The following is a 19,505-nucleotide window of genomic DNA, read 5'->3' on the forward strand; positions in this document are numbered from 1 at the left end:
CCATGCTCAGCTCTCCCAGGCAGCTGCAACCCACGATGGACTTAGGCTAGAATCTTTCCGGTAAGCGCACCTTGGGGTGCTTACACACATCATTAGAAATGGGCTAGACCAGGTGCGAGAATTAGCCTGTAAGGGCTAGAGTTCATGGGCCAAGCAGTTCTTTAAATGAATACAGTTTGTGTGTTGTTATTTCGGGCATGAGCTAGCCAAGCGGCCGGGGTGTTGGGGACGCAGCCCCACCGCTTCTTATTTCAACAGTGACCCTCTTGTCTAGGACTCCCAGGGGTTAAGTACTGGCCAAGGTTACTGGCATGATACACCATACCTAGGCGGTGGATATTTTTCCTGCTGGTTGGAGGAGCCCGTCATCTGAAAACACTATTTTATCTACTCAGATGCTGCTGGACTTCTTGCTTGCGTCCAGGCTTCGGCTGTTAGAAGTAAAGCTGCTGCCAGATGGTGGTGGTGCACACCTGTAATCCCAGCACTCAGGAGGCAGAAATAGGTGAACTCTATGAGTTCAAGGCCAGCCTGGTCTATAAGATCTAGTTCCAGGACAGGCTCCAAAGCTACAGAAAAACCCTGTCTCGAAAAACAAAACAAAACAAAATTTCTACCAAGAATACCCACTAATTTTCAAAAGAAAGAGTTTAATATTCTTTTTGGTTCTAGAGTTTTCATTGGGCTATTTCTTTCCTTTGTACTTTGTTGAAAATTTCCATCTGTATCATAATCCTCTTTAACTCTTTTGAACATATTTTCTTCAATCCTTTTTAAAAATATATAAAAAAATTATAGTAGTTCCTTTAAATATTTTAAAATTCAGTGCTTGACCAACCTGGATTTGCTTAATTGGGGATGTAGCACTGATTTTTTTTTTATTTTATAAAGACCACTTTCTTGCTATTAATGTTCTCTTTTTGTTTCCTGTGTATTCGAGATTTTGAATTCATAAACTATATTATACATGTTATATTGTAGCCCTGCATTTTTGATCCTTCCTTCTGAGATTTTGAAATCATAAACTATATCATACTTTATCATGTATGTGACATTGTGGCCCTGTATTTCTTACCCTCCCTCCTGAAGAGCGTTGCTCTTGTACTGATAGGGCACCGTTCTTGCTGTCTGAGTCCTTTGAACTCAACAGCTTTCTTTTGTGCTTCAGTGTGGTAGAGCTTTGGAAATCCTGATCCTTCCCCACCTATAACTTGAGAGGACTCACATTCTCAATCCTACCTCCTTGAGGGTCTTGATAGGCTTGACTTCAAGGTTAGTTTGTTTTAGGGAGAGTTCCTTTATCACAGCACCGTCTACAGGAGCGTTGCTGGGATGGATGCCCAGCAGGAACAGGTTAAAGCAGGGGCCATTTATTTTGGCTTATGAGTTTCAGAGGTTTGGTCCATAGCCCCCACCTCTCTTGGGCATCTGTTATGAACGCCGCAGTGATGGAGTTGTGTGCTAGAGCAGAGCTGTGCGCTGAGTGATAGTTGGGAAGCAGACAGAGAGAAGGAGGTCAGGGGTCAAGACTCTCCCTTCATTACCTCTCCTTGAGCTAGGCTATATCTGTAGTGTGCAGAACCTCCAAAAAAAGTGTCACTTGCTGGAGGCCTGCCACTCAACATAGGAGTCTATTCATAGTTACCTTCTTTGCTGAGGTGGTGCTGCCCTGTGCATTGTGGGATGTCCTTTATCTCTGGGATCAGCCTGCACAGTGCCTGTTTTTCTGTTCTGCAAACATTGGCCTCACAACCATCCCTCTTTGTTGCTGTTTATGGTGGAGCTGGAGGTGTGGCCGGTGCAGCGTGGTTTTGATAACCTGGCTGTTTGCAAGCTGCCGAGGCTGAGCTGGAAGTCTGTGTGTACAGGGCAGGGTGTGGCGGCACGACCTGTTGGGCAGAGTTCTTTGTTGAGCAGACAGAGGGCAGATGATGCCATGTGTTAGAAGAGAGTCCATGGGTTTCGTCTTGAGTCACATGTGTGTTTAATAAAATAGCCCCTGGGACCACCTTTGGCCTCCTATTAGGCCAAAGGAAAGGCCTCATAAATCTGTATATATTGGGTTTGTGTCCCAGGGAATGTTTGGGGCATGTTGTCATAGAGGATGTCAGAGAGTAGAGAGCGGAGGGTCATGTGGGGACAGATGTGGCTTCTTTGAAAGGGAAAGTATGACATGAACTCTGTATTACTTTATCTGTGTACACGCTGAAGTCACTGAATGATGTTAAAGATGTCTCCATAGTAAAATTGCTTCAACTGAACTGAAATGAATTTCCATCGTCTTTTTTTCTTTTGTTTTTTCTTCTTATGACAAGATTTCTTTGTGTAACAGTCCTGGCTGTTCTGGAACTAGCTCGTGTAGACCAGGCTGGCTTTGAATTCACAGAGATCCTGGCACCATCACTGCCTTGCCTCTTCCTTGCGGCACACCACGCCCCGTGATTGTGTTCTGTGTGCTAGAACCCAGTTCACGAGCTTCGGGCAAGGGGCTGGAGGTTGAGGATACAGACGCAGAGACAGACCGACATGCAGACCTTTAAACACTGATACCAAAAGCCCCAAGAATGCTCTTTTATTGTGTTCAGGGGCAGATTATATAGAGATAGCCACGCCCCAGCCAAACCCACCAGAAACCACTCTCCTGCCATCAGGAACTCTTGAAGGTCTCGTGCTCAGAGCAGCTGTAGGCACTCAGATCAGGGGAAAACAAGTTGTTTACAAGAAATTCAGGATCTGGGATCTCACTGCTCCCAACACTTCCTGTTTTTTTTTTTTTTTTTTTATTTTAGGATTTATAGTGGGTATTTTTTTTCCTTTGATGTCTTGAAAAGTAATTGGTTTGTTTTCAGAATATTTAAACTACAGAAGTTAGAAGTCATGGTATGCTACATGGAACATGAAATGGGTCATTCCAAATACAGTTCATCCACACCAGTTACACTCACCTTACTCTGTAGCCACCACTGCTATGGCTTCTGGAATCCGTTTCCTCTCACACAACCAAATCTCTGTAGCCTTAATTACCAACTGTTATTTCAATCCCCACCTGGTCCTTAGCAACTACTCTCCTATCATTTCCATCCCCTCCTGGTCCTTAGCAACTACTGTCCTATCATTTCCATCCCTACCTGGTCCTTAGCAACCATCATTTGTTGACAGAAGTTTCTGTCCCGCCTGGTCCCGTAGCCATTCATCCAAAGGAAATACAGGGGTCTACTACATTAATTATGAACTGGTTGGCCTATTAACTCTGGCTTCTTATTAACTAGTTCTTACATCTTAAATTGGCCAATTATTCCTGTCTGTGTTAGCCACGTGACTTGGTACCCTTATCAGTAAGATGTTCTCATCTTTCTTCCTCTGCATCTGGATGCCGACTTCAGACTGAGCCTTTCCTCTTTCCAGAATTCTCCTGTTCTCATTGCCCCGCCTCTACTTCCTGCCTGACTGCCCCAGCTATACTTCTTGCCTGGCTACTGGCCAATCAGCATTTTATTAAAATACAAATGACAAATCTTTGCAAAGTACAAGACCATTGTCCTATACCAATACCTACTATTTCCATCCCCTCTTGGTCCCCAGCAACCACCATCCTATCATTTCCATCCCCTTCTGGTCCCCAGCAACCATCATCCTATCATTTCCATCCCCTTCTGGTCCCCAGCAACCATCATCCTATCATTTCCACCCCCTTCTGGTCCCCAGCAACCATCATCCTATCATTTCCATTCCCTCCTGGTCCCCAGCAACCACCATCCTATCATTTCCATCCCCTCCTGGTCCCTAGCAACCACCATCCCAATTTCTAGCTCTATAAATGGCACCACTGTGAACACCTCATTGAAGTGGACTCCTGCAGTGCCCCGCCTTTTACAGTTGGTCTCCACCCCTTCAAACGACAAGATTGAGACTCTAGTTCTGAGTTCCAGTGAAGGAAATGACAGAGTAGCCAGGTCATCATCGTGATAACATCGCTTTCCCTGTCTGCTTCCAGCTCTGAGAATGCATCAGCTTGGCTGTTTTTATGGCCCGTCTCCTCTGCAGTCCCTCAGGGACCTATTAGTAATAAGCAGAGTAGAATCATTGTCTCTGTCCCCATCTCTTGGAGGGTGCAGATGGTGGCTTACAACTGCTCCTTGATTTGCTTACCTTTCCAGCCAAATGAATAGGGAAATGTTGGGTTTGGAAGTAGGAACTTGATAATGGCCATGTTCCCCACAGTGGGCAACCTGTGCTGGCCCCTTTCTCCTCGTGCCTTGTTCTTTTTTCATGGAGAAAGTCAAAAATTGATGCTTCTGAGACATTTGGTACATGGTACATTGTACATCCCTTAGACTACATGACCTTAAGTATTTTTTCCCCTCCTCATGGCAGAAGGCATGCTACGTAAGGATTTAATACTCACAGGTCTCTTCAAAACTTCAAAAGTGGCGTTGGGTAAAAGGAATGAGCGAGGGACTCATTTTGCAATATTAAAACATCTGCACTGTTGTTATGTTTGGTGACCATCCACCTGCTCAAGGCTGATACTTTGGTAAACATACAACCTGAGGATGAAAAGTAAAATTGCATTTATAAAATACTTTTTAAAAATTTAAGTTGTATGCTCAGACATGTGCACACATTCAAGTGTGCGCGCATACACACACACACACATACACACACACACACACACACACACTCTACAATGCATGTTTGAAGGTTAGGACAATTTTTGGGATTCTATATTCTTCCTTCCATCTTTGGGTCCCAGAGATTGAACTCAGGAGGTCAAGCTTAGAATCATCCACTTTTCCCATAAACGACCTCTCAGGCCCAGTATTTTCCTTTCGATTAATTTTCAGTAACATTATATGCCGTGATGCATCTGGAGGTGTCATATTGCTCTTCCCTTTGGTCTTTTGACCTGAATGAAGGCACTCAATGAAAAAAAAAAACCCGAATAACTCCATAGTCAAAAGTGACTGTTGTATAGCTGTTGTGAAGGACTTGGCGCTTGTATGTAAATTTTTGCTATTGAATATGCCATTTTCTGGAATATAAATTATAAGTTTTTTTTTAGTTTTATATTTTAGAGACAAATCAGGAAAATATAAAAGGAATTTGAGAAGTTTGTCTTTTCGTCCCTCCCCTGAGAGGCAGGCTACGGTTTGGGTCTCACCGACATTATGGCTTTGGGCTTTGCTCACTGTTTTCTATCAGCTCAGCTTCACTCCCTGGTGTGGTCCCTCCTTCTCTCTCCCCACTCAGAGGGGCTTCTCTTCAGACAAAGGAGTTGCTGGCAGAAGGAGCTGTGTGCGATGTCTTCCAGTTATCTTGTAGGGAAGTGACCCCGCTTTGAGAAGACCGCCAGTGAATTGCACGCCGTAGGCTTTTTTTGTGGCATTATTCGTAGAGCTGGTTACGTGGTGTGGGTCTCCTAGAGCTCTCGGCTGGCGACTCTGACTCACCATAGCACCTGTTCTCAGTTCGTAATGAAGTTTTCTACAGTGTCCCCAAGTACCAAGGAACCCTGAGGACCCCTGAGATGCGGTGTTTGGTGTTTGCGTCTGTTGTCTTTACCATCCATCCTGTGGTTGTTGACCTTGGTTGGCCATGCTCTGACCCCAGCTACAGAAACACTAGGCCTTCCAAGGCTTTAGAGAGATCAACCTCAGCGACTCTGGACTTTGAGCAAGCCTAATTTCTTTCCTGCAAGGGGGTGAGGTGAGGGCATGTGGGGGCTTTGATGAATTTGTCTATCTTGGGTTCTTGTGTGTGCCTGACTCTTAGCGTGATCTCAGGGTCCTCCTCAATGTACAGGGCCAGACAGACCTGCCTAGTCAACTCTGGGCAAGTCGGTAGAAGGGGAGTGGAGGGGAAGCTGTTGGTTCATTGGGTGGATGACTATCACACCCTTCAAGGATAGGTTTGGTAGCCTGGGCAGGTTTTCTTTTTATCTAAAAATAAACAAAATAGAAGGAAACCCCCAAGGCAGCCAGACTATCACAGAGAGTGACAAGCTGTTGGTTTTGTTTGTACTTTCTCATTTCCTTGAATCAATTTCCCTCTATAGAGCGTGAGGGAGCAAGGCTGACCTTGGGCAGCCACTGTGTTCGTTTTGCAGGAGGATACTGGCTAGTTCCTGGATCCTCCCTTTGAAAAGCAACACAACCTTTGTTAGATGGTGCAACCATGAAGAGCTGTACCACATCGCTCAGCATCTCTAGCCAATGATGTTGGAAGGATGCAGTTGGCGGTCTGCTTCAGTGAGGTGAGCACGCTCACCATAGTTCATACCCACCTGTTGCAGTAGTGCCTCACTTACCTGGACGCCACTTTATCTGACGACCTAGGGTAGGGTCATGAACTCTAAGGTGTTTACACCGAGTTATTCCACTCTGCCTTGACCTGTTGTCTCAAAGGAATACTAAGTAATGGGAGAATAGTGTGATGTCAGTCTGTAGGGCAGCTGCCAACCTGATAACAAGGGACAAGAGAGAATCCACACACATGGGCGTCAGGCACTTTGGGAGTAACCTCACACGGGGGCTGTTGACACTGGCAGCCAATCTGCAGCGTGGCCAGTAGTTCACACCCCTGATCCTGCAGGAGTAATAGTGCGGAGTTTTGCGGAGGTTTCTGTTGAGATGATGGTTGGATTCTCTATCAGTTACGTGCCTTGTCCTGCAGCAAGTGCCCAACTAGAGCAGCGTAGGAAGGGAGCAGCTCACGCAGTCCATCATGATGGGAAGACACGCTGAGGTGCAGGGAAGGGAGGTTCTCTTCTGCTCAGAGTCCATCGTGATGGGAAGACACGCTGAGATTGTGGAAGGGAGGTTCTCTTCTGCTCACAGAGTCCATCGTGATGGGAAGACACGCTGAGATTGTGGAAGGGAGGTTCTCTTCTGCTCATGGGGTCCATCATGATGGAACATGAGGCTTATGGTCACGTACACTGGCACTCAGGGGACAGAGAGATGGGTCCCAGCTCAGTCAGTTCTCTCCTTTTTCTGCAGTCAGGAACACAGACCATGGGACGGTGCCACTCATGTGGAGGGTGTTCCACATCTGTTGCCCTAAAGTAGACAATCTAGCACAGACAACAAGCTGGTTGTCTGTTTCCATAAATAATTCTGTCAGTCAAGACTCGTCCTCACAGATTGCTAAGGTGAAATCATGTTCCTCCCTCTAGTCACGTCCATGGAGGTGAGGACGGGGGTTTCTGTCCTGCCCAAACTGATTCATGGTGGTAGTTACATGTGCATCTTCGGGTTTTATGTTTCCTATTTACTGATGAAAATAATCCAGATAAGAAAAATAGTTTATCAAATGAATGGGAGATACTGTTGATTTTTTTTTTTTTTTTTTTTTTTTTGGTTTTTCGAGACAGGGTTTCTCTGTGGTTTTGGAGCCTGTCCTGGAACTAGATACTGTTGCTTTTTAATTTTAAAAAAAATTATTTTTATTTATATGGATAGCTGTGTGCCTACTTGTCTCTATGGGACCTCATACATGTAAGCACCTTCGGAGGCCTAAAGAGGGCATTGCATCCCCTAGAGCTAGCATTGATGGTGGTTATGAGTTAGCCCAGGAACAGAACCTTAGTCCTCTGTAAGACTGTGTGAAAATGTATTGCTGTGATGGTGGTGTAATAAAAAGCTCAGTGGCCAATAGCTAGGCAGGAGGTATAGGCGGGACCTCTGGCAGAGAGCGAACTCTGGGAAGAAAGGTGGAATCTCCAGCCAGCCGTGGAGGAAGCAGGATGGGCCGTACAGAGATGAGGTGATGAGCCTTGTGGAAGAGCATAGATTAAAAAATAGGAGTTAATTTAAGTTGTAGGAACAAGTTAGGAGCTTTCATAATTAACAAGTCTCCGTGTTACTTCAAGCAGCGAGTGCCATCAGTCACGCGTGTGTGTGAGGTCAGAGGACAGCTGAAGTTCTTCCCTTCTCTCACGTGGGTGCTCGTGATGGAGGGAGAGCCCCTGCCCACTGAGCTGTCTCCTGGGCCCATGTCCTGCTTCTCGTAAGGATGGCCATCAAGCGTCCAAACATGGTCTTTCTGCTTTGATCCTTGATGGTCACTGAGGTTCCTGGGTATGCAGAGCAAATTGGGAATTCTAGTCTTTCTTTTCCTTCCTCCCTCCCTCCCTCCCTCCCTCCCTCCCTCCNTCCCTCCCTCCCTCCCTCCCTCCCTCCCTCCCTTCCCAGTGCTGAGATCTAATCCAAGCCCTGAACACGACAGAAAGGTGTTGTATCATTGAGCCAAGGCTCAGCGCCTCCCTGTTCCTATTCCTGCAGACAGAAGCTCTTTTTTTTTTCTTTTAACCTGTTCTTCAGGACTCCAACTTAGACCACATGGCAATCTCCTGCAGAGAGCTTGTTCTTATCTTTCACGCTTGCCTCCTCTCCCAGGTCCTTGTTTGATCTTCCCATGGTAAACCACAGAAATAAGTCTTGTCATTCCAGATTCGTGGGAGGCTAAAGCAGCTGTCTCACGTTCAAGGCCAGATGGGGCAACTCAGTGAGATCTTATCTCAAAAGAGCAAATAAAATGGAGGTTTAGGAACGCAAGTCAACCATAGAGAGCTTGCCTAACATGTGAGGCTCTAGGTTGGAGCTCCAGTGGGTAGCCTCCCCCGCAACATCAGTTACTCTGGAAACGGGCCAGTCGAAATGATCTGCTGTTAATGTTAGTTAGTAATTTTTTTTAAAAAAAACATTTCAGATGTTGTACATTTTCAAGTCTAGAATTCTGCTCGTTTCTTTTTGATGGTGTCCATTTCTCTCCCACAATTATTTATTTATTTATTGTTCTGTATTTCTTTGCTAATTCCACAAGTTGGATATGTGTCTCTTTGTATTGATACCCTATGATTATGGGTCACTGTTTTGTTGTTGTTGTTTCTTTGCCTGTGTAACAATCGCTCTACCATATTGAGGCGAGAGTGACGTGGTCTGGATTTCCTGGTGTTGGTTTCTGTTTCTGAGGCTGGTCCTACCAGCATGGTTTTTTCTGTCTCTGTGTATCTCAGCTGTAGGGCAGCTATTTCCATTCTGAACTCAGTCCAAGGACCTGGCTGACTCTCTAGACAGATTTTTATCACCAATGCACGGCCTTCCTGGCATCGCTATTGAATGACTGAGGCGGTCAGGAAGAAGCCTATGCTCCGTCTGGGCAGGACCCTGGCGTTTCCGAGCCATGCTGACCTCAGACTCTAATCTGGCACTCAGCCCTGCCCCTGGACAGGCAAGGCTTTTGCACAGTGCCTTTGCCAACTCCCCGCAGAAAACTCTGGGCCTTTGCTCTGTGGCTGTGACCCACAAATTCCAGGCGTTTCTCCCTCTCAGTGGGCATCTTCTTGCCTTGGGTGGGGGAAACGTGCTCCTCTTGGGCCGAAATCCAGGTGAGTCCTGAGCCACTCCTGAGTTTCCTTCCCTCAGGGCTCACAGTCCTGCAGGGCCTGCGATCAGAGCCTGGGGACAGCTGCTTCCTGTGCTGTCCAGCCTGGTGGCTGTACAGTGGAGGGCAAGGCCAACAGACTGGCACCAAGTAATTACTCTTTCATGACGGAGGCCAGAAGTCTGTCAGTCGTGTTTGTGAACCTCCTTCCTCACTGATTATATATTTTTTTCTGATCCAACTGTAGTATGACAAAGTTTTAAGAACAAAACACTAATTTTAGGATTGATTGCATAGTACGGTTAACTTCTGGTAACTTCTGATAGAGCCCACATGTTCAAACGTCCACAGCTTGGGTCTTCATTCCCTGAGCTACAGATGTGGTGGGCGCAAAGGAGCCCTGCACACTCGTGGGTCTTGTTTTTCACACAGATTGCCGCGTGTGTCAGACTGTTGCTCTCTGCTCACGGGGGTCTGTGAATGGTCAGTCAAGCTGCATGCAGTTGTTCTGACTTATTTTATGAGCAATTTAGGGTTAGAGTATAGTATGTGTTTTCTCATTTCATTGTTTATTCATTCATTGATTCAGGCTGTGTGTGTGTGTGTGTGTACATGAAGCTCTGACTTTCTAGCTCAGTTTGGTTTCTGACTCAGCCTTCCAGCTCTTTCTTCCTGATCACTGGGATTGCAGGCATTGGGGCCCAGGCCTGGTTGTCTTCTTACTTGAACTATTAGAATCGGATATTGGCACTGTCTGTGCTTCAAATGCCTTTAATCCCAGCACTTGGAGTGCAGAGGCAGGTGGATCTCTGAGTTCAAGGTCAGCCTGGCTTACATAGTGAGTTCCAGGACAGCCAGTGGTAAGTAGAAAATCCCTGTCTTGAAATAACAAACTAAAATAAAATGAAATTAGGTATTAAAATCCCACTCTCTTAAAATATTCTGTATATTTTCAGCATTTGGGATTGGTACATGTGAAAGTAAGTGCAGGTCTGAAAATATTTCCAAGTAGCATCACATGAGACCCCGTGAACATACATTTTTCTGTTTTCTGTGCTGGATAGAGTATCTTTATGGGATGCAACTCTTCACTTTGCTCGTTTATTCCAGGCACTTCGTTTAAGTAATGCGGCCATGGGGAAGACAACCACGGGCCAAATAGTCAACCTGCTGTCCAACGATGTCAACAAATTTGACCAAGTAGGTTCCATCACTGTTAGTTCCTACCCTAATTTCTTCCCTCTTTAACCTGCTGGAATGTGAGGGTTTTGGTGTAGACTATGATTCTGTAGAGTATGTAGCACAGGCACTTTGACGCTATACCTCACATCTGTGTGCAGCATAGATGTAGTAAGATGTGTTTATATTGTAGAGTCCTGTGGCGATATATTGTTTGTGCTTTAACAAATAAAGCTTGCCTGAAGATCAGGGTGCAGAGTTAGCCATGCTAGTTAGCCATAGAGGCCAGGCAATGGTGGCTCACACCTTTAATCCCAGTACTCAAGAGGCAGAGACCTACGGCTTCAGTGAGTTCAAGGCCACCCTGGGCTACACTAGATTGACCCAATCTAAAAGAGAAACAGAGCCAAGTGGTGGTGGCTCACACCTTTAATCCCAATATAGTGATAGGAGCAGCGGGGCTGCGTCCCCGGCACCTGGCCGCCAGCATGGCTAGCTTATGCCCGAAATAATTACACGGAAACTGTATTCTTTTAAACACTGCCTGGCCCGTTACCTGTAGCCTCTTATTGGCTAGCTCTTACATATTAATCTAACCCATTTCTAATAATCTGTGTAGCCCACGAGCTGGCTTACCAGGAAAGATCTTAACCTGCGTCTGCCTGGAGTGGGAGAATCATGGCGACCCCTCGACTCAGCTTCTTTCTCCCAGCATTCTGTTCTGTTTACTCCGCCTACCTAAGGGTTGGCCTATCAAATGGGCCTAGGCAGTTTCTTTATTAATAAGAAATCACTCCCACATCAATCCCAATACTTGGGAGTCACATACTTTTAATCCCAGCACTAGGGAGGTAGAGATAGGGAGTAATATGGCTGGACAGAGAGAGGAATATAAGGCGGGAGGAGACAGGAGCTCAGGATTTATTCTACGGTATCACAGAAAAGTCAATCAGTCTGAGGGCTTGTAGAGACAGGATCTTGCCCCCTTCTGTCAGAGGATGTGGTAGAGCTAACAATGAGGGGCTGGCTGCTCTGCTTCTCTGATTTTTTTTAGCTTTCCAATACCTGACTCTGGGTTTTTATTAACACCCATTAGAATTCACGCTGCAGAGTCCAGTTTTGTTTCTGTGATGTTGCCCGCTGCACCCCTGTAATGCACTAATAGTCCTGAGCTACTGTCCATGCTGTACCCCTCCTTACCCACATGGCCATAGAGCAGCCTGCCAATTGTCTTTCTCCTTTTCTACAGGTCCAGTTTGTGGAGGGTTGAAGTGTCCAGTGCCACCCTCTCCACGGGGCACCTGACACGTAGGAACACTTAAGCTACGTCATGCCACATAGGGGATCCCTAACTAGAAACTGCAGCTCTCTCACCCCACGCCCATTTTTCTATACCTACTCATCTATTGGTCACAAGGTCTAGAACATTCTCCTCTGATCTGTACTGTAGTCATCCCCTTTTCAGATTTTCACAGACTTCACTTAGAGTTGGGGATAAGCAAGATAAGCGTGTGTGCCACCATTGCCTTAGGAACTTGGTCCTCCCGTTCAGGGTTTCCACACACAAGCAGTGGCCGCAGCATGTGGTGGGCACCATAGTGCAGGCTTTTCTGGGGTGTTGGGGAGATCCGGGGGAGATGGGGTTCAGTTATGTGGCAGACAGGTTTCTGGGGAATGCTGCTCTCATACACGAGGGAGAAAAACACTGGGGTCCTTTCTGGGATGGTGCAGTTCAAGGCCCCCTATATACATCAGGGCCCACGGTCTACTAGAGCTGCCTCTTCTGCAGAGGACACTTGCAGTTTGGCCTCAGCAGCTTTAAAACCACTGGGACCACTTTTTTTTTTTTTTTTTTATTTTGAGTACAAAGTTTTTGACATGTTTTATTGGCAGTTTTGTTTGATTGGCAGTTCTAAGAACATGTTGGCTTTGTGTCCGCAGGTAACAATCTTCCTGCACTTTCTGTGGGCGGGTCCACTGCAGGCCATTGCCGTAACCGTCCTTCTCTGGATGGAAATTGGCATCTCCTGCCTGGCTGGCATGGCTGTTCTGGTTATTCTTCTGCCTCTGCAAAGCTGTATCGGGAAGCTGTTCTCGTCGCTGCGGTAAGAGGAATGCCAGACTGAAAATGTTTGGACATGCACCTGTCTGAGACTGCTGCCCAGATAACAAGATAAACACTGCTTAGCTTGCCTACTCTGCATAGGCAGACTCCTTCTGGGAGGACTTTAGCCACGACCTGAAGGCTGGTCTTGAAAGGGAGAGGTGAAGGCCCAGGCTGGCTGCTCCCAATGGGCTTTTCAGGGTAGCCACTTAAAGAGTATCCTCACTCTAAGTTACATGTGTGATGTTAGTTAAACACTCAGCAATAGTAAACTCAAGTATCTTATTTTTGTATATCTTGTTACTTCTGTCTGTCTGTCTGTCTGTCTGTCTGCCTGTGTCTATCTTTCTATTATCAATCATCTTTCTTTCTACTATCTTTCTATCATCTATCTATCTATCTATCTATCTATCTATCTATCTATCTATCTATCTATCTATCTATCTATCATCTACTTACTTATTTCCTTCCTTCCTTCCTTCCTTCCTTCCTTCCTTCCTTCCTTCCTTCCTTCCTTGCTATCATCTATCTGTCCATCCATCCATCATCCATCTATGTATGTATGTATCTGTCTGTCTGTCTGTCATGTGTCTACGAGGAGGGTACACATGTGCCATAATGCATGTGTGACGGTCCGAGGACAATTTCAAGAAATCTTTCTCTTCTTCTGCCATGTCAATCCCGGGGTTAGAACTCAGACCATCATGCTTGGCAGCAAGGGATCTTACCAGCTGAGCCGACTCACTGTCCCAATCCAGATGTTACGGGGCTGCTCTCACATATGAGCATGTACTTAATTATTTTTACCTCAGTATTTCCACTGAATCACAAGCTCATAGGACGGGGTCAGTCTCAGTAGAGCCCTTCCAAAGCCTCCCTGTCCCAGAGCGTGTGTGTCAGAAACACGGCTGCTAACAAAAGCCTAAGAGATGATAGAGTGACCTTGACCTGAAGCAGGCACCGAGAATCAAAGCAAGTCTCCATTAAGGTGTTCGGATTTGGGATGGGGCGGGGTGGGTGTGCTGTGTTGTTTGATGGCTTCGGGCTCTCTTCTCCATTGACTGTCCTCTCCTTCGCGATGAGGGAAACCCTCCTGGTCCCCAGAAACCCAGTTCTTTGCTCCTGCACTGTGAGCCTCTATTGCCCACTCCTCTCCTGGTGGGATGAACAAGGGTCTGTGTCCTCTGCCCCGCAGCTTTCGTTCCTGTCTTGTTCCACTTCTGTCAACTGTGTCCGTGTTTGTCGTCCTCACCTCCCACTCTGGGTGCCCCTCAGGGAACTGAATGGTGGTTGCATCAGGACTCGTGTTTGGGTTTTCCTCAGTAAACACTGACACACATAGTTGGCCGAAATGGCTGATCTCTCATGAGGCCTTCTGTTTGTGCGGTGATTAGGATCCACCTGTGTTATAGGAAACCTTTGGCCCTGGGTCCCTGTCTGTGCCTATGATGGATACACACAGGTGGGCGGCCTTCGCTGTGGCTCATCTGTCACATCTGTCCCCCTCAGGAGTAAGACCGCAGCTTTCACGGATGCCAGGATTAGGACCATGAATGAAGTCATCACAGGCATGAGGATAATAAAGATGTATGCCTGGGAGACGTCGTTTGCCGACCTGATCACCAAACTGAGGAAGTAAGTCCGTATTTTGCACTTTCCATTTCCTAATTTTACCGCATGAATTTTGTCCCCTTGATAACTCAGATATGATATGTGTCATCTTGCATGTGGCAGCAATGTTAAGTATGTAACGTTCTTGGATGTCATTTTATCTTGGGCTTCCAGGTACCATTGTTTTCGGGCACCAGCCACATTTCTTATTCTCTCCCTGTGTCTGTCTGTCTGTCTGTCTGTCTGTCTGTCTGTCTGTCTCAGTCTTTCTCACTCTTGTTTAGTTTTGATGGTGCTGGGAATTGAACCCAGGAGTTTGCATGTTCTAGGCAAACACTGTAGCATATACCACTAAGCTACATGCCCAGCCTTCAAATGCATGTCTTATGTGCTTCATGCTAATGATAAAATGGAAGTTCAAATATTTTTGAGTGCTTTAAATTTTCTATACATATATATTGATTTCAAGATGCAAGAATTTTAGAAAATCACATTTAAAATAAAGCTCTACTGATGTCCATGCTGGGAGGGTGATGGAGACCAAGCATCCCTGTATCGAGCCAGACTTGAAGAACAGGTGTAGATAGAAATTTCTGTCCTGCCTAGTCCCACAGCCGTTCACTCTCAGTGAAATACACGGAGGCTTATATTAATTATAAACAGTTTGGACCGTTAGCTCAGGCTTATTACTAACTAGCTCTTACAACTTAAATTAACCCATAATTCTTGTCTATTTTCAGCCACGTGACTTGGTACCTTTTCTCAGGGAGGTATTCTCACCTTGCTTTCTCTGCATCTGGCTGGTGTCTGCGTCTCTGCCTTTCCTCTTCCCAGAATTCTCTTAGTCTGGTGGCTCCACCTATATACTTCCTGTCTGGCTACTGGCCAATCAACGTTTTATTAAACTAATATGAGTGACAGATCTTTACAGTGTACAAGAGCGTTCTCCCACAGTCAATGGTTGTTATTCCTTCCAGTGACTGTTATGGAAAATATCATTCATTTTGTTCATTTCAAACATTTGTTTATTTTTTGCATACTCTGGTACCCCTGGACACCTGAAATACCCTCCTAGGTAGAGATGTCTTCTGCCAAGGGCGCCACACTCTAGCACTCTTCTCTGTGCCCCAAGAAGCTCCACACCAGCTATTTCTGTCTCTAGTTTTAGGGGTGCAGTTCTCCTGAGCTCATGGAGAGGAAAGATGAGCTCATGTGTCTCATCCATCCTTAGATCACCTGCAAGGTCTCTGACCCAGGACTTAACCTTTAGGTATGCTAGCTGAATGCATCTGTTTGAGTTTTTGGTAAAAATCAACTCAGAGTGACCCAAACTGTTATCCTGCACCTCTAGCGGTGTTTGGTTGGATGAGTTAGTGGTTTGTGTCCCGTGTGGTTTTAATGAAGCTTTCCCGGAGTATGTGCTCACCACTGTTTCTGTAATGTCACAGGACATTTAAAAATTATTTATTACCCGTGTGCATGTTTACACGTGTGTAGGTATGTGTGCACATGTGTTTACATGCACGGGCAGGCCAGAGGTTCTCCTCAGGTACTGTTTCTCAGAAGCCTGCAATCTTGTTTTATGAAATAGGGTTTCTCGCTGGGACCTGAGGTCCAGTGACTCAGTTGACCAGTAGCCAGTGAGCCTCAGGGACCTGACTCTGTCTCCCCAGTGCTGGAGGTGCAGGATAACTTTCGGGTCGGTCCTACTAACGTACCTGGAGTTAGTCCTGGGCCTTACAGGTGACAGAAGAAGGAGTGAGAAAGAACCTGTCCCCTCTGAGCTCAGCAACTCTCTGGAGGAGAGAATAGCTCCCGTGAAACGGTAGATTCATCCTTAGGCAGAAATAGCTGGCCCAGACCTTCACGGAGCATGGAGCAATATAGAGTCATGTATATCCAGCCACACCTGACTTCTTATGTGGATGCTATGGTCACACTCAGGTTCTCATGCTTGCACGGAAGCTCTTTGCAGACTGAGCCATCTCTCCTGCCCCCACAGTATATCTTAACGTGTGTGTACTGCCCAACAAGGGGCCTCATGCATGTAACATCAATATTGGTGTTTCTATGTGAAAATTTACTTATTTCTCTTTTCTAGGAAGGAAATTTCCAAGATTTTGGGCAGCTCCTACCTCAGAGGGATGAACATGGCGTCATTTTTCATTGCGAACAAAATCATTCTGTTTGTGACCTTCACTACCTATGTCTTGCTTGGCCATGAGATCAAAGCCAGCCACGTGTTTGTGACCATGAGTCTGTATAGTGCCGTTCGGCTGACCGTCACCCTCTTCTTCCCCTCGGCCATTGAGAAAGTGTCTGAATCAGTAATCAGCATTCGGAGGATCAAGGTTTGTGCAGAGTTCTAATGATGATTTCCATGGTGCTGCTTTGTCTCGGGCGGACTTTAGTCCTGTGAGCATCCAACTGTTAGCGAGTCCAGAATGATGTATGGTGCCCTATTTGTAGGTGCAGTGTGCTGAAACCCAGATGGGCACAGTAGAAATAGCAACAGCACAGGGCTCTTGATTGGTGGCTCTAGGAACAAGGGAATCGTGGAAAACCACATAAATTTCATCTTCTAGACCAGTGGGTCTCGACCTTCCTAAAGCTGCCACCCCTTAATACATTTCCTCATGTTGTGGCGATCCCAACCATATGAGTATTTTGTTGCTACTTCATGGCTGTAATTTTGCCACTGTTATGAATTGTAATGTAAATCATTTGATATACAGATCAAGTATAGGGTCACTTAGGTGTCCCCTATGCAAGGGTCATTGGATTCCAGAAGGGGTCGTGACCCATGGGTTGAGAATTGCTGTTCCAGCCTCACCAGACAGCTAGGCAGGGACTCAGTCCAGGGCATAGTTGAGTGGCCTCTGCCATTCATTTGCAGTTTTCTTTCCTTTTTAAACAAAATATTTGGGGACGTATTTTGAACGTAGCATCGTTGGAAGTGGATGATGCAGAGCTTCTCCCGGCTGTGGCTTCACACCTGTGCTAATCTGTTGTGATTCTGCTTTTGCTGCACTTCCTTCCCCGAGACTTCAGAGCCAGGTTGTGTGCATAGCACCAGCCAGGTGGTCTCGTCATATATAATCTGTTAAGGTGTAGCATGTTCTGATATGACTTGACACTATTTTTAAGGTATTTTATTACATATTTATTATGTGTGAGGGTCACATGTCAAGGCACGCGTGTGCAGGTCAGAGGACAGCTTGTGGAAGTCTCTCCTTTTACCCTGAGGTCTTAGGATTGAATTCAGAGTGGCAGGCTTCGTGTCAGACACTCTCACCTGCTGAGGCAGCTCCCGGCCACACTTTAGACTGTAAGAAGTTTTACGTTTGCATTATGCTTTTATTCCTGTGGTTAAGATAGTTCATGTTTTTCCTTTTCTCCAGAACTTTCTGTTGCTTGATGAACTTCCACAGCGCAAAGCCCAGGAACCATGTGACGGCAAAGCCATCGTCCATGTGCAAGATTTTACTGCTTTCTGGGACAAGGTAACAAATCCCTGTGATTTCTAAGATACCATGGGTGGCATTGGTGAAACAGAATGTGGACAATTTTACAAAGTCTGTAAAAGGCAACCGGCTCATATACTGAAGATTATAGATTTTTCTTTTTTTTATTGCTTTATAAATAATACCATTCAAAATTTCCACTTCCTCCCCTCCTTTCATTTCCCTCCCGCTCCCCCCCCACCCCCACCCCCCCCCCCAGTACTAAGAGAGGGCAGGGTACCCTGTCCTGTGAAGGTTTTATAAAAATTATCAAAATCCAAAATACTGTGATTCTAAAGAATTTAAAAGTTGATCTTAAAAAAAAATTTTATTTTATGTGCATGAGGGTCTGAGTTCATGCTTGTGTGCAGTTGCCTGCAGAGATCAGAAGAAGGCAGCAGATCCTCTGGGACTGGAGTTGAAGATGGTTGCATGCCATCCCATGGGTGCTAGGAATGAAGCCCAGGTTTTCTGGAAGAGCCACCAGCGCTTCTAACGGCTGAGCCGTTTCTCCAGCTCCCGAAAGTTATTTATCTCATTTTCACAAAAAGTTTTATCATTGGTTTGAACCGAATATCCCCAAGTTTGGGCATTGGCGATGTTAGAATGTACAGGGCCGGGCAGGCTAGGGGCCAGTATGGGAAGAATTAACTGTGCACATTCTAAACTGTCGTAGGTTTTTACCTTGTTTTCATACCACGTTAGAGCATGTAGAAAGAATCTGTGGTTTGTATTGTTTTCAGGGGATCAGAATGAGGACCCTGGGATCCCAGTGCTCTCTGCCTCTGGCTCCCTGCATGGCAACCTGCAGGGAGGAGGCAGCAGGCCAACACAGTAAGGTGCCTGGGTTTCTAGGTGTAGTCGATAGTAAAACAGGCGAGGCCAGGAGGGTTTCCCACCTTGGATTCCATGGGCATACAGGCAAACAGGAAGAGTAGCAGGGATAGCTGTGAGCAAGTGCTCAGTCTTAGAGACTTAGTACACCCCGCTGCCCACTGCGCTGGGGTCTCCAGCATCACAGAACTCCTCTCGGTCTGAGAAACAAGAGTCCGCTGCGGGGGAGCCTGTGTGTGTTAAGTAGATGATGGAGAAGAGGAGGCCATGATGAGGCTGCCTGGAGACTGGCAACCGCAGGGATGTGCTAACCTCTGAGTGAGAGGAAACCACACTCACAGGGACCCCAGCTGCCTCCAGGAGCTGGGGTTGCCGAGGGTGCGAAGGGGGCGTGAATACTACCAGCCTCCGGTCGGTGCTTTCTGTGGCTGAGGTTGAGTCAGCAAGAGGACCTAGGAAGTACAGATTGCTTGAGTTTGGAATGTAGCCGAAAGCCAACTGGAAGCTGAGCAAGACTCCTTCCCAGCTCTGCGTTGCCTCCCCTTGCCCTTGTGGTATGCATGTCAAACCACAGACTCCTGCTCTCTTTACATGCCTGCCCATGTGTGAGTACTGTGTGGTCTGCATCACTTTCCCCGAATCTGGCCGCAATGCTGCAGCCCTCTCCACAAACCAGCGCTGTGAGTCCAGATGTGGACAACCACAGCCCTGCATTCTTCACCCATGGAAATTCCTGCAAGGTGCTTTATTTGGCCTGGAAGTGTTTCTTCAGTTTCTTGGTATATCCCAGCACAGTGCATTTAAAGTATTGATAGGAACCATGGCCAAGATGCCACTGTCAAGAGCCCTCAGTGAGTGCTGCTGAGTTAGACACAGCGCTGCAGAAGCAC

The 19,505-nt window shown here is 46.4% G+C and overlaps 1 protein-coding gene across 4 annotated transcripts in view; it reads left to right on the plus strand.

Annotated features, from left to right (window-relative positions):
• Abcc4 (ATP binding cassette subfamily C member 4 (PEL blood group)) overlaps positions 1 to 19,505 on the plus strand; it is a 205,409-nt gene that overhangs the window by 55,965 nt on the left and 129,939 nt on the right. For all 4 annotated transcript variants that reach the window (XM_050150376.1, XM_050150377.1, XM_050150378.1 and 1 more), the window contains exons 5-9: positions 10,495 to 10,584; positions 12,505 to 12,668; positions 14,177 to 14,302; positions 16,380 to 16,629; positions 17,680 to 17,781. In XM_050150376.1, coding sequence (XP_050006333.1) covers positions 10,495 to 10,584; positions 12,505 to 12,668; positions 14,177 to 14,302; positions 16,380 to 16,629; positions 17,680 to 17,781 — 732 coding nt within the window. The remainder of the gene's footprint in view (positions 1 to 10,494; positions 10,585 to 12,504; positions 12,669 to 14,176; positions 14,303 to 16,379; positions 16,630 to 17,679; positions 17,782 to 19,505) is intronic.

Source organism: Alexandromys fortis, unplaced genomic scaffold, assembly GCF_014885135.2.
Source record: "Alexandromys fortis isolate MF-2015 unplaced genomic scaffold, M_Fortis_MF-2015_v1.1 scaffold_66, whole genome shotgun sequence".
In the NCBI taxonomy this organism is placed as follows: domain Eukaryota; kingdom Metazoa; phylum Chordata; class Mammalia; order Rodentia; family Cricetidae; genus Alexandromys; species Alexandromys fortis.